Source organism: Vicia villosa, linkage group LG7 (assembly GCF_029867415.1).
Source record: "Vicia villosa cultivar HV-30 ecotype Madison, WI linkage group LG7, Vvil1.0, whole genome shotgun sequence".
Taxonomy (NCBI): Eukaryota; Viridiplantae; Streptophyta; class Magnoliopsida; order Fabales; family Fabaceae; genus Vicia; species Vicia villosa.
In genome coordinates this window covers 106,718,025-106,733,733 of record NC_081186.1, presented here as the reverse complement: position 1 = coordinate 106,733,733, position 15,709 = coordinate 106,718,025, and the positions used below count along the sequence as shown (strand labels likewise).

At 29.0% G+C, this 15,709-nt stretch overlaps 2 protein-coding genes across 2 annotated transcripts; one reads left to right on the top strand and one right to left on the bottom strand.

Moving 5' to 3' along the window:
• Window positions 1–4,359: 4,359 nt before the first annotated feature.
• Window positions 4,360–7,458, top strand: LOC131616434 (trimethyltridecatetraene synthase-like). The gene is made up of 2 exons (XM_058887761.1): window positions 4,360–5,325; window positions 6,472–7,458. Exons 1-2 carry the CDS (start codon window positions 4,420–4,422, stop codon window positions 7,099–7,101), a joined length of 1,536 nt encoding a protein of 511 aa, XP_058743744.1. The 5' UTR covers window positions 4,360–4,419; the 3' UTR covers window positions 7,102–7,458.
• A 2,994-nt stretch (window positions 7,459–10,452) lies between these two features.
• LOC131618195 (trimethyltridecatetraene synthase-like) lies at window positions 10,453–12,433 on the bottom strand. Its single transcript, XM_058889460.1, has 2 exons — window positions 11,465–12,433; window positions 10,453–11,358 (listed from the first exon to the last, which is right to left on the bottom strand). The coding sequence occupies exons 1-2, from the start codon at window positions 12,368–12,370 to the stop codon at window positions 10,729–10,731; spliced, it is 1,536 nt and encodes a 511-aa protein (XP_058745443.1). The 5' UTR covers window positions 12,371–12,433; the 3' UTR covers window positions 10,453–10,728.
• Between the last annotated feature and the right edge of the window lie 3,276 nt (window positions 12,434–15,709).

Below are 15,709 nucleotides of genomic sequence, written 5' to 3'. Positions count from 1 at the left end.
TCTGCAGGACATGAGTACTTGAGTATGCTCAGCGGATACTTAGGTTATAACCAAATCTTCATTGCTGACGAAGATGACCCAAAAACGACATTTCGATGTTCGGGCACATTAGGTATCTATGAATGGGTGGTAATACCCTTTGGCCTAAACATTTTAGGGAAACTTATTAAAGGGCCGTGAACTCGATTTTCCTTGACTTTATCGAAACATTTATGAAAATTTACAATGATAATGTTGTTGTTAAGTATGTTTCAGGAAAAAGTCATGTTGACCATCTTCGGTATTCATTTGAAAGAATGAGGAAGTATGGTCTGAAAATGAATCCTCTTAAATCCACTTTTTGTGTGCAGGCTGGGGATTTCTTAGGCTTTGTGGTCCACAATAAAAGGGATTGAAATAAATTAGAATAAGACCAAGGCCATCATGGAAGTGAAAGCGCCATCAGTGAAGATGGAATTGTAGTCGCTACTGGGTAAAATCAACTTCTTGAGGAGGTTTATTTCGAACTTAAGTGGTAACACTCAAGGCTTCTCACCATTGCTTCAACTGAAGAAAGAAGGTTTTGAATAGGGGCAACCTCAACAAGAAGCTTTCGACAAGATCAAGCATTATCTTGTTCATCCTCCAATACTTTATCCTCCTTTTAAAAATAGGAGTATGAAGTTGTACATATATGCATCTGATGTAACCTTAGGGAGCATGTTGGCTCAAGAGGATGAAAACGGTGTCGAAAGAGCTATTTACTACCTTAGTCGAGTCTTAAATGATGCAAAAACTATATATAGTTAAGTTGAAAAATTATGTATATGTTTATACTTCTCATGTACAAAGTTGAAGCATTATATAAAGACGGTTGATGTTTATGTGCCTTCGTATTTCGACGTCATTAAACATATGTTATCTAAACCTATATTGCATAGTCGAATTGACAAATGGGCACTTGCGTTAACTGGATATTTGTTAACATATACGCCTTTAAAGGCTGTGAAAGGACAAATAGTGGCAGACTTCATAGTCGACCACTCCATATCCTCAATGGACATCAAAGGGGGAGTGTTATGAATAAATACAAAGTGGATGTCCATCTTTCCATCTTCCTATATTTCCATCTTTCCATCTTTCATCTTCCTATTTCCTATTAAGTGCTATGATTTCTCACATTCTCAATATCCTATAAATAAGGACCACGTTGCAATGCAAATGTAACTTCTTGAAGATAATAACACAAGATTAATTTCTCTCATTCATCTCTCCTTTATCTCTATATTGTTTTGGTTAATTTCATAACAATAATAAAATAATTGAATTAAAAAAATGGTTGAATTAAGAGTGAAACGCAAGTTCATACATTTCTCACAAATTTTTTATCTCTGTGACTCGGATGTGTGAATTTTAAAGAAAACATAGTGGAATGCTAAACTTGATTATAGAAATGAAATCTACTTATATACTAGATACATTATTAACCATCAACAAAAGTTATATTCCCTCCGGCCTGAATTATATGCAAATATTCTCTTTTTAGGTTCATTGAGTAATTAATGTATCTGGTCTACATAAAAGACCAGATACATTCATTATTCAATGAATCTAAAAAGAGAACATTTGCTTATAATAATGACCAGAGGGAGTATATTCAAAATTCGACACATATCTCGTTACGTAAGCTTTCGTCTTCTAATTTGTTTCCACGTGTCTTTGACTCTCGAACTACTTCAAACAGTTAGTGCTTTTGAAAAACATTTTAGGTCATCCAACCACATCTGTTGAAAAAGTTCATCTACCTGTCGAATATGTGATTTTGTATTCAAAACATGACTTAATTATCTTTCTTTAGCATTTATATTCATCTCATATCTCACACTCGTGTCAAAATACTAAGCTAGAAATCTCAAGCTACCAATAGGTCTCATATATAAGTTTAGTGAAATTTATTTAAATTTTAACCAATTAAAAAAATGCATTTGGAAAGTGTGTTGGTTTAATTAATAACATAAAATGATAATGATTGTTAGTTAGAAAAGTATTATGACTATATTAATGTAAGTCAATTAATCAATATTGTGAAATTTCATCGAAACAACCCAAGCAAGAATTTGATGGCAGATTGGCAGTGAGCCTCTTTTAGTATGAAAAGTCTAAGTCTTTTTTATAGTGGAAAATATGCAGTCAATGGTCTTCCACTAATTCTTCTTTAATAAATATATTTTTCTCGATTTTCAAAGATCGTGCTTGCGAATCGACAAAAAAATGACGTTCAAATTTTTGGATAACTTCAATCAAACTATTAAAATTAAAACAAGTTATTATAAAATTAAGCTTGAAGATGTTTAGGGTCTGTTTGGTAAAAATAGCGGTTGACTGATAAGCTAGCTGATAGCTTATAGCTTATGACTGATGGCTGATGACTGATGACTTATAGCTTATAGCGGATGGTTGAGACTGATAGCTTAGAAGCTAATTGAAGTGTTTGGTAAAATTAGCGGTTCAATTAACTTATAAATGTAAAATGACATAAAAGATATTTAATATATATTTATTTTATTTTAAATTAAAATAAATTATAAGGATTAAAAATGGATTTTAATTAAAATAATAAGGATAAAAAAGGAAGAAAAAATGATAAGCTATAAGACATAAGCTAAAACGCTATTTGAAATAGCGTCTGGAAAATAAGCTATAAGCTAGTAAAATAAGCTATAAGCTCGTGATGAAAAGACCGTTACCAAACGGGTCTAAATTATCATATGAGCTTATAAGACATAAGACATAAGCTATAAGCTCGAAAACATGACTTACCAAACAGAGCCTTAGCTGTACCTAATTAATATATAGTTTAATATATATTTTAGTTGTTAAATAAGAAGATATTCCTACATTGATAATACTGAAAATATAAGATACTGACACTTATAAATAGGATAATATTTATATTTTTAACTATGTGTTATTAAATTTTTTTTAATTAAATTAAAAATTTTAATTTTAAATTAAAATCACTGTTTTTAAATGAGTTTAATGATAGTGCACTGTCAATGTAAAGAAATATTATCCAGTGCACATCCCCTTTTCTCTTTTTAAATAGATATTTAATTATTTTAAATACATAAGATTTATTCAAAAAATATATAAAATGAATAATACGTGTTGAAGAAAATAAAAAATAAAATTCTTTTAATATTAATTTGAAGTGTCTGTTATATAATATAATTATATAAAAATCGATTTAAAAAAATTTTAATATATATATATATATATATATATATATATATATATATATATATATATATATATATATATATATATATATATATATATATATATATATATATATATATATATATATATATATATATATATATAGGGGACGACTCAAGTGAGAACACTTGGTTATTATGAGAAATGAGAACAATGAATCACGACCATTAAATTTTAATTTTGTTGATTTTAATGGATTAGATTGGTTTCTCTTTCTAGAATCCTTAATATTTATTTTAAATCAACATAGAAAGAGAAATCAATCCAGTTCATTAAAATCAACAAAATCAAAATTTAATGGTCGTGATTCATTGTTCTCATTTCTCATAATAACCAAGTGTTCTCACTTGAGTCGTCCCCTATATATATATATATATATATATATATATATATATCACTTTTTAGAATACCTGATTTTTCTAATACATGTCCGATTTTTCGAGTAATCGGACACCCTTGATCCTTTTAGATGTATTTTTCCTTCATTTATTATTAATTATTGATTAAACTCATTTTTTGAATTTGATTTAACATTATACTACTTGATATAATTTGATTATAGAAATGTGTGTCTTCTTCATCGATATATTTTGCCTAGCTGTGAAAGGATCATGTAATCCTTTGAAGGGACCCTGTAATCCTTTGAATAGTGACTTCTATTATCACGTGAATTTGGATATCAGTAAATGTTCTTTATCTATCTTCTTGAAGTTTTATTTGTAACCACTCATCTTCTATGAATTTACCTTCACAGTTTATGCAGTATTCAATTTAACTCTATCTAATTCTACTAAAAATTCAACAGTCATTTAACTGGCAAAAAAATTGTGTAACTGATCTAATTCTTTAGAATAATATTTTTTTTATCAGAAGAATTTAAAACAAGTGGACCTTTAAGCAAATGTGAAATAATAAAATATCTTCTTTTCACACCACGTGAAAGGAAAAAAAACTAGTAGTACCTAACAAAAAAGCAAAATTTATACTAGAAAACAACAAGACACAAATGCTAGGGAAAATTTGTGGAACCTCATGTGGGTCATAATATCATCACATAGCTATAGTTTTTTCTAACATGCTTTATGCTTATAAATAAATGTCCCAAACACTCCTCAAATTCTCACTCCACTCACAAAACCAAATCCACAAAACTCACCCAGAATGGCACTACAATTATTGACACTTCCTAGTTGGGTCACATTGTTCACCACATTTGCCATCCTCCTCCTTTTCCGCCGCCGCCTCCGTAGCCGCAAATATAATCTCCCACCAGGCCCAAAACCATGGCCCATAATAGGAAATTTCAATCTTATTGGAACCCTCCCACATCAATCCCTCCATGGGCTCACCCAAAAATATGGGCCCATCATGCATCTATGGTTTGGCTCCAAACGTGTCATCGTGGCCTCAAGTGTAGAAATGGCAAGAGCCTTTCTCAAAACCCACGACGCCACGCTAGCAGGCCGACCCAAATTCTCGGCCGGTAAATACACAACGTATAACTACTCCGACATAACTTGGTCCCAATACGGCCCGTATTGGCGCCAAGCTCGGAGAATGTGTCTATTAGAATTGTTTAGTGCAAAACGTCTTGAGTCTTATGAGTACATTAGGAAACAAGAGCTACATGTTTTTTTGCATGAACTCTTTAAATCTAGAAACAAAACAATTTTGTTGAAAGACAATCTTTCAACTTTGAGTCTAAATGTTATAAGTAGAATGGTATTAGGAAAGAAATATCTAGAGAAGGTTGAGAATTCTATTATTTCTCCTGATGAGTTTAAGAAGATGTTGGATGAGTTGTTTTTGCTGAATGGAATTCTCAATATTGGAGATTTCATTCCTTGGATCCATTTCTTGGATTCTCAAGGGTATGTGAAGAGGATGAAGGTTTTGAGTAAAAAATTTGATGGGTTTATGGAACATGTGTTGGAGGAACATATTGAGAGAATGAAAAGTGTTAAGGATTATGTTGCTAAGGATATGGTTGATGTTCTTTTGCAACTTGCTGAGGATCCTGATCTTGAAGTCAAACTTGAGAGACATGGAGTTAAAGCTTTCACTCAGGTACAAAATTATTTTAAAAAAATTTTAAGTTATTTATTTATTGGTTGGTAATTACGTTTATGACCAATATTGCTTATTCTTTCATTTGTTTGTTTATGGAATGTATTTTAATATGATGTGATGTGACGATTAAACTTTTATTTGTTTTGAGGCATTTTGGTAGTGAAATTAAATATTAAATATCATAGCGTTAATGGATGGATGGCCAATCTATCAAAAAGATAAAATAGATGTATGAGAAAGTTGTGGTGGGTATGTTTTTTTGTTTTTGTTTTTGTTTTTGTTTTTGGTTATAACATGAGTTTCAAATATATTAGTGGAATCTGCTTCTAGAGAGGTTGCCTATAGTGGACAATTTATTTATATTTTTTAATAGAAATATTAAATATAATAAATTTTTATGTATTATTTAGAGAAAATAGTTATACTGTAAGTGGACAATTTATTTAGAGAAAATAGTTATACTGTAAATCAATTAAGACAATGTATTTCAATAATCATTCTGTTATTGTTAAATTACTAAAATGACAGGGCAAAATATTACATTTTGGATGACAGTGTAAAATATTTTTACACTGTCCGTGTCCATTAAACCTACTTATTTATATTTTTAATAAAAATATTAAATAAAATAAATTTTTATGTATTATATTATTTTAAAAATAATTTTACAAGTTTTTAAAAATAATAAAAATTTATAGTTATTCAATATTATACGTAATATTTAATATAAACAAATTATAGAATACAAAAAAGTTTTTAAAATAAATAATTAAATAATAAATATTAATTTATTTATATTAATATATAATATTAAGCTAAAAAAATTAGAATATAATATAACATATAAAATTAAGTGAAGTTTAAATATTCAATGTGTGATTTTTTAATAAAACAACATATTTATGAATACAACTTTTTAAAATTGGACTAAATAAATTTTTACAAAATTTGAATTTAAATTTTAAGATGCAAACTCTATACATTATCACTTTTTGGATTGGTTTATATGAACTAGCCCATTTTTATGATAGGGTCTAAATGTCAATATCTAGATATACAATTTTATAAAATATAATTGTGATTAATATTTTCAAAAAAATAATTATCTAATTTGATTTCAATGGTTATATATCAATTTCTTAGGACTTGATAGCAGGAGGGACAGAGAGCTCAGCAGTGACAGTGGAGTGGGCAATTTGTGAGCTAATAAGAAAACCAGAAATCTTCAAGAAAGCCACAGAGGAGCTAGACAGAGTAATAGGAAAAGATAGATGGGTTGAAGAGAAAGACATTGCTAATTTACCTTATGTTTATGCAATTGCTAAAGAAACAATGAGACTACATCCAGTGGCACCAATGTTAGTACCAAGAGAAGCTAGAGAAGATTGTAATATTGATGGATATGATATTCCAAAAGGGTCTTTGATTCTTGTTAACACTTGGACAATTGCAAGAGATTCTAGTGTTTGGGATAATCCATATGAGTTTATGCCGGAGAGGTTTCATGGAAAGGATATAGATGTAAAAGGACATGATTTTGAGTTGTTACCATTTGGTGCTGGTAGAAGAATGTGTCCTGGTTACTCTCTTGGTCTTAAAGTCATTCAATCAAGTTTGGCTAATTTGTTGCATGGATTTAATTGGAAATTAAGTGGTGATGTGAGAAAAGAGGATTTGAATATGGATGAGATTTTTGGGCTTTCTACACCTAAGAAGATACCTTTGGAAGTTGTTTTGGAGCCTAGACTTGCTCATCATCTTTACTCCCTTTGATTGCTTTGGTTTTTTTTAATGGGATTTGGAATAATGGAATTTATAGGGAGATTAGAAGCAAGTGTAATATGGTGATGAAAAAATTTGTGTTTTGATAATTTGAGTTTAGTATAAGTGTAGTAGTATAATCCTTTGTAACTTTTTGTTTTTGAGGTTTTGTAATACTATTAAACTAAAGTATGTTATGTTTTCTCTAGTTTTTATGGTCATGCATTTTATTCTCTAATTACATCCCAGATGGATACAATTGAGGATAGTACCTATCTTATCGACCTCAAATATTTCCTAAACTCTTTCAAAGTCAAAATAGTTAATGTGATAATGTAATAATGGTTTATGTAAATTTTATTGGCCAATAATTTTATTAAAATTTGGTGTTTGTATCCAATTATATATTAATAAAATAATTATTTTTTTATGTTCATTTTTCTCTGGTGATAAAATTCTAAATGGTTAGTATATTTAATAAAATATTAAGTATGTTTTACTCGTGAGACTCTATTAAACATAAGGAAAATATTCTTAAAGTATTTATAATCAAACTTTATTGTGAAGAAGAATAACATTAAAGCATATAGACTATTATGTAGATAGAATAATGATCACATCTTATATATCATAGGTAAAGAGTTATCAACTCTTCTCATAGGCATAACCATTAGGAGTAATACTAGTGAATCCACAACCGAACAGATCGCTTGATATTTGACTGAAGCGGAAGATATTGCAAACAATGAGAATTTGAGGATGAGATATTTTTCTAGTTCTCTAACAAAAAATGCTTTTACGTGGTTCACTACATTCCCTGCACATTCCATTAGTGATCGGACTCGTTTAAAAAGGTTGTTCCATGAGCCGTTCTATTGGGGGAAATCCAATATTAGCCTGAAAGTATTATCTAACATAAAGCGAAAATTCGCTGAATCTACCAACGATTACTTAAATAGGTTCCGACTTTTAAAAGCAAGGTGTTTTACTCAAGTGCTTGAACATGAACGAGTCGATATGGCTACAGGGGGTTTGGATTACTCCACTAGAAATAAATTGGATACCCAATATCTTAGAGATATGTCCCAATTAGCAGATAGAGTTCGACAAGTCGAACAGTTGAAGGTTGAGAGAGTCAATGTGAACATGAATAAGAAAGAAAAAAAGAATGCCTTTTATAGACGTAGAAGATAAAAGGCAAAAAGAGTATCCGATGAAGAATATTAATATTTTGTAAGATGTTAGTGGATAATCTTATTTATTAAATTAAATTTAGCCAAAAAGAGTATCCGATGAAGTTTATGGGGTTAGTGGCTAAATGAAAAATAAATTAAATTTATTAGTCAAAATAATATATTTAATGAATTGGAATTTACCTTAAATAAATCAATGTTGTGGTGAGTGGTTTATGTTTTATTTTTTATTAAATTAACTAATTGATTATTTATGATAAAATGGTGAGTGGTTTATGTTTTATTTTTATTATTTATTTATTAAATTACTTTATTTTTTAGGGTTGAAACGTGGTGAGTGGTTATGTTTTATTATTAAATTAACTAATTGATTATTTATGATAAAGTGGTGAGTGGGTGAGTGGTTTATGTTTTATTTTTGTTTTTTATTTATTAAATAGTATACTTTATTAAATGAATTAATGATTTGTTATTTATTTATGAAATAGTATTATATTTATTATTAAATAGTATGATTTAATTATTATGTTTTATTTTATTTATTTATTAAATAGTATAATTTATTAAATAAATTAATGATTTGTTATATATTTATTAAATAGTATTATATTTATTATTAAATAGTATGATTTATTTATTAAATTACTTTATGATAAATAGTATGATTTATGTTTTATTTTTTTTATTTATTTATCAAATAGTATAATTTAATAAATTAATTTATGATTTGTTATTTATTTATAAATATTATTATATTTATTATTAAAATTATTATTATTATTTATTTTATTTTAATTATTAATTATTTAATTAGTGGATTAATTTTGGAGGGAGTTTTGGAGGGAAATTTTGGTGGGAAGAAGTTACAGGATTATAATTTAGTATGATGATGATTACTTATTATTTATATTATTATTATTAATGGTATTAATATTATTATTATATTTATTTTTAATGTAGGGTTAAATTAGTAAAGTTAAAATTAGGGTGTGGGGTCAAATTATTTGGACTTTTTTTTTAATTTTAAGATATTTAATTCTGCTTTTTTTTAAAAAAAAATATTAAACAAACTAATATTTTTTAAAAAATTATTTCACTAAAACATGGCATCTCCAATTTTTAAAATTTTTTCAATTACATGCAAATTTACTTGCAGAAATTTTTAATATTTGTTAAATTTGTAGGTAACATTTAATATGAAGGTAACTAAAAAAAAAATAGGAGACGCTACGTGAAATGGTGTCTACTTGTTAAACACTCCAAAGTATAATTAATAAAGTAATTTTTTAAAAATATGAGTTTGTTTGGTTTTTTTTAAAAGTTAGGTTATTCAAAAATTTTCCCGTAATATGTAAAAAATCTGAAACTAGATTTTTATTTAGCAAACATAACTACTTTAATTTAGTATTACAAAATTCTACAACGATTAGCAGAGATTACAAAAGATACTAAACTCCAAAAAGATACAAAATTCTATCAAACACAATTGGAATTGCTTAGCGCAGTTAATCTCTTAATTTTGTTTAACCCAATATAAACAAAGTGACAAATAGTTTTATCAAAATATAATTATTAATAATGCTTTAAAAGTCAGATTAAAATATTGAGTCACTGATTTATTGGTCGAATCACTAAATTATTGGCCGAACTACGATTAAATCGGATTAAATTAAATAATTCGGTTGAATTAATCAATCTATATAATAAAATTATATAATTATTAAACAGGTTAAATCGGATGAATCGAATTCTAAAAAATTCACAACTAAGAATGCACACACGTCAAATCTATAAAAATGACCACACACCCAAATGAAAATATGCGCAAAAATTTCTTAAAATTTTATACATCTCGTATCTGATAGTCAGTAATTTGAATATAACTGTGGCCAAATACTCTTCTTTCCAAATCTATCAAAAAATTAGAAAGAGACTAATCTTCGTACCGACGATGACCATAACCCGACCATCTTTAGAAAAAGACTTCATTGTACCAAGGATCAAGTCAGATATCCTAAATCTAAATTCTCGCGTCGGGCAAGACTATGATAAAATAAAAACTACTCTTCTTCTTCGTAAAGCGTCAAAACTACTCCACTATATTAAAATACATTTACATATAAATATAAATATAAAAATAAATTAAACAACAAATTTCATTTAAAATCAATTGTAGACCCAAAATTATTTATCATTATATAAAAAAAAACAATCTTTTTCAAGATCATTGTTAAACCGAGAATTAATCTTACCTTTAAGAAAAAGACGACATAACACAATTTAATTTGGTATTACAAAACTCTAGAGTTACAGATGATATACTACTACACTTATTACTAAACTCAAATTATCAAAACACAAATTTTTTCATCACCATATCACACTCCCTTCTGATCTCACATGAACTCCATTATTCTCAATATTATTAAAAACAAAACCAAAGCAATCAAAGGGAGTAAAGATGATGAGCAAGTCTAGGCTCCAAAACAACTTCCAATGGTATCTTCTTAGGTGTAGAAAGCCCAAAAATCTCATTCATATTCAAATCCTCTTTTCTCACATCACCACTTAATTTCCAATTGAATCCATGCAACAAATTAGCCAAACTTGATTGAATGACTTTAAGACCAAGAGAGTAACCAGGACACATTCTTCTACCAGCACCAAATGGTATCAACTCAAAATCATGTCCTTTTACATCTATATCCTTTCCATGAAACCTCTCCGGCATAAACTCATATGGATTATCCCAAACATTAGAATCTCTTGCAATTGTCCAAGTATTAACAAGAATCAAACACCCTTTTGGAATATCATATCCATCAATATTGCAATCTTCTCTAGCTTCTCTTGGTATTAACATCGGTGACACTGGATGCAGTCTCATTGTTTCTTTAACAATTGCATAAACATATGGTAAATTAGCCATGTCTTTCTCTTCAACCCATCTTTCTCTTCCTACCACTCTGTCTAGCTCCTCTATTGCTTTTTTGAATATTTCTGGTTTTCTTATTAACTCAGAAATTGCCCATTCTACTGATATTGTTGAACTCTGTGTCCCTCCTACTATCAAATCCTAAGAAATATAATAAAATATATCACTCATAAATTACACACATTATTATTATTAATATAATTTATAATAAGAGTCAAAATTAGAGAAAATGTTAATAATTATGTACCTGAGTAAAAGCTTTAACTCCATCTCTCTCAATTTTGACTTCAAGATCAGGATCCTCAACAAGCTGCAAAAGAACATCCACCAGATCCTTAGAAACATAATCCTTAACATTTTTCTTTCTTTCAATGTGTTCCTCCAACACATGTTCCATAAACCTATCAAACTTTTTACTCAAAGCTTTCATTCTCTTCACATAACCTTGCAAATCTAAGAAATGAATCCAAGGAATAAAATCTCCAATATTGAGAATTCCATTAAGCAAAAAAAACTCATCCAACATATTCCTAAACTCATGAGAAGAAATAATAGCATTTTGAGTCTTTTGTAGATACTTTTTTCCTAAGACCATTCTACTTATAATATTTAGATTCAAAGCTAAAAGATGGTCTTTCAACAAAATTGTTTTGGTTTTAGAATTAAAGAGTTCATGCAAAAAAGCTTGTAATTCTTGTTTTCTTATGTACTCGTAAGATACGAGCTGTTTCGAACTAAACAATTCCAATAGACATATTTTACGGGCTTGCATCCAATATGGGCCATATTGAGACCAAGCTATATCTGAATAGTTATAAGTTGTGTATTTCCCGGCCGATAATTTAGGCCGGCCGGATAAGGTTGCGTCATGGGTTTTGAGAAAGGCTTTTGCCATTTCTACGGTTGAGCCGACAATGACGAGTTTAGAGCCGAACCATAAATGCATGATGGGTCCATATTTTTGGGTGAGCCCGTGGAGGGATTGGTGTGGGAGGGTTCCAATAAGGTTGAAGTTTCCTATTATAGGCCATGGTTTTGGACCTGGTGGGAGATTATATTTGCGGCAGCGGAGACGGCGGCTGAAGAGGAGGAGGATGAAGAAAGTGGTAAACAATGGGATCCAATTAGGAAGTGTTAATAGTTGTAGCACCATTTTAGATGAGTTTTGAGAATTTGGTTTTGTGGTAGTGTGATGAGAATTTAAAGTGTGTTTGGGGCATTTATTTATGAGCATGAAACATGTTAGAAAAAACTATACTTATATGATATGATATAATGTTTTAAAAACTGGACCGGTCATTAAACCGGTAAGGTTACTGGGTCATTGGTTCATCGGTCGAATCATTGAATCACTGGTCGAACCGCATGATCAAACTGGATAACTCGATTTATAAACTGGTCATTATATAGGTATAAAACCGGACTATATAGGTATAAAACCGGTCGAACCGAATATTCAATATAAAAAAATATAATTACACACCAATTTCTGAGAAAATAATTACACACCAATTTTAAAGAACTATACATATAATTTAAGTATTAATACAAGTAATGATCCATCAAACATTTTAAATTAACAAAATATTAAAGCAAAGTACCAAGCATAACAAATCAAATCAAATTAAAGAAACCTCATTTATTGATAATGACTCCCTTCTCTGTCGTATTAGCCTATTAGAAGTTGAATTAATAAACTTTTGATATATAAATCAATTTTATTTAAGATATAATAATTTTTTTCACAATTTTTTTGAACTCAAATTAGAGATGAAACTTTCAACCAAATTAATATCATTATGTCCACTATATTTGTGTGATATAATATCTTGTCCTTCAATTTCAATGGTGCCGGTCTTTTCAAACGTGTTATGTCTCCATCTCAATCATTCTATTGTGAAACAAAATCACTCATCACTACTCCCATTAACTAAATAACTTAAGATAATTTATTTTCCTCTTTCAAAGACAAACATAACATTAAATTAAGTTATAAAACGAGAAATCATAACATTAAATTATAAGGGTATAAATGAATGACAAATCATAACATTAAATTATAAAACGACACTTAAATAAGAACAAAAAAATCCTTCTAAAACGACACTTAAAAAGGAACGGAAGGAGTATATACTAAAGAGGAAAGACTATTCATAATAAGATATCAAGTAATAAAGCAGAATAATCTTTGCACAATAAAGATGAAAAACAAACTTCAAAGTTGTGGCAAAATAAGACTAATATGCATAACCAAATCCACTTTTATCAAATATTAGAATAAAATTATCAGAATCAAACCCATTTTCATGAACAAACCCTACTTTTATCAAATATCAGAATCAAAATAAAAAACTAAAGAACATACCCAGACGGCGGCAGGGCTCTTCGGCTGTTCGTCGTCGATGGTGGAACAACGGAAGACGGCGGCGGCGATGTCACTCTTCTTGCTGCTATTTTTTTTTTAAATCTGTTGTATTGTGGTAAACTTGAGGATGAGGGAAAGGAACAAATATTTTGTTTTTTTATTTTAAATTGAAAAACTCAATTTTGAGTAAAAAAATTTCAAAAAAAAATGCTAATCAAGCGCCGGTTTGCTTGAACCACCGGTTTCTTCGGTTTTCTTCCGGTTCGACGTCAAGAGCGATCCAGTGATCAGACCAGACCGGATGCTGGTCCGGTTCTCGGTCCAACCGGTCCGGTCCGGTTTTTAAAACATTGACTCATACACCCAACTGTTACACCAATACTAACACCCAACAGTATTTTACAGTAGTCACTAAATTTGGTTAATGCAGTGTAAAAACTTGGTTAATCTAGTAATGAAGTTGATTAATGCAACATCCAGGTATTAAAAATAATTTTTAGAAGTCACCAAACTTGGTTAATGCAGTGTAAAAACTTGGTTAATTCAATAATAAAGTTGGTTAATGCAATATCAAGACATTAAAAATATTTTTTAGCAGTCATCAAACTTGGTTAATGCAATGTAAAAACTTGGTTATAATTCAGTAATAAAGTTGGTTAATACACGTCCAGGTATTAAAAATGAAACGTCCGTACATGAATAGTATCTGTCAGTACATGAACAATATTTGACCGTACATCCGGTGTAGGTGTAATATTTGATATAAGAATAGCATTTATGTTTCCTAATTTTTTTTGGTTGATTTGAAGAGAAGAGTATTTGCACACAGTTATATTCAAATTACTAACTATCAAATACAAGATGTATAATATTTTTAGAAATTTTTGTGCATACTTTAATTTGGCTTGTGTGGTGATTTTTATAGATTTAACGTGTGACCATTCTTAGTTGTGAATTTTTTGGAAATTGATTCATTCGATTTAACCAATTTAATAATTATACAATTTTATTATATAATTTAATTTATTCAACCGAGTTACTTGCTTTAATTCGATTTAGTCGTATAGATTAACCATTAATTTAATAATTCAACCGATAAATTAGTGACTCAATATTCTAATATGACTTTTTAAAGCATTATTAATAATTATAATTTGATAAAACTATTTGTCACTTTGTTTATGTTGGGCTAAACGAAATTAAGAGATTAACTGCGCTAAGCAATTCCAATTGTGTTTGATAGAATTTTGTATCTTTTTGGAGTTTGGTATCTTTTATAATCTCTGCTAATCGTTGTAGAATTTTGTAATACTAAATTAAAGTAGTTATGTTTGCTAAATAAAAATCTATACTAGTTTTAGATTTTCTACATATTACAGGAAAAAATTTGAATAACCTAACTTTTAAAAAAAACAAACAAACAAACTCATATTTTAAAAAAATTACTTTATTAATCATGTTTTGGAGTGTTTAACAAGTAGACACCATCTCCGTAGCGTCTTCTATTTTTTTTTAAAAAGAATTTTAGTTACCTTCAAATTTTATTTTATGATAATATTGATTCAAGATAGATCTTTCTGATTTACTGGAAGAAGACGTAGACTAAGACTTAATGGTAATTTTCTTGAAGGTCTTAACCTCTTGTGATATCAATTCAGTGGTGTGACAGTACCTACAACCGCTTTGATGTCCAAGTTAGTGACAACTCAAACTTAAAGATATTTATGGTTAAAGTAGTTATACCTAAATGTAAGTCCTTTGTTAGGCTTTTAAAGTAAGGTTAGGGTTTGTAGAACCTTCTCCCGGGAGGTGTAAGAATCCAAAATGTGGATAATTGTTGATAACTTTTGTGGTATTTTGATAACTTTTCTCAATTCTTTTCCATTTAATTACGGTTCATAATCGTGTAAATAAATAAAGCCGAGTTTAGTAGTAAATATATTATTTATAAGCTTTTCTTATGTTTTTTTGTAGGTTTTATGCATTTTGGGAAGTATTAGGAGGTAATGAGACATTTAGGAGCAAGTTTGGAGGCCAAAGGAAGAAGTTTTGCTCAGCAAGGGCCGCTCAACGGCGTGTAAGCGCGCTTTCTAGAGGCGAGAGGAAAATTGTGTTCAGCATGTTCCG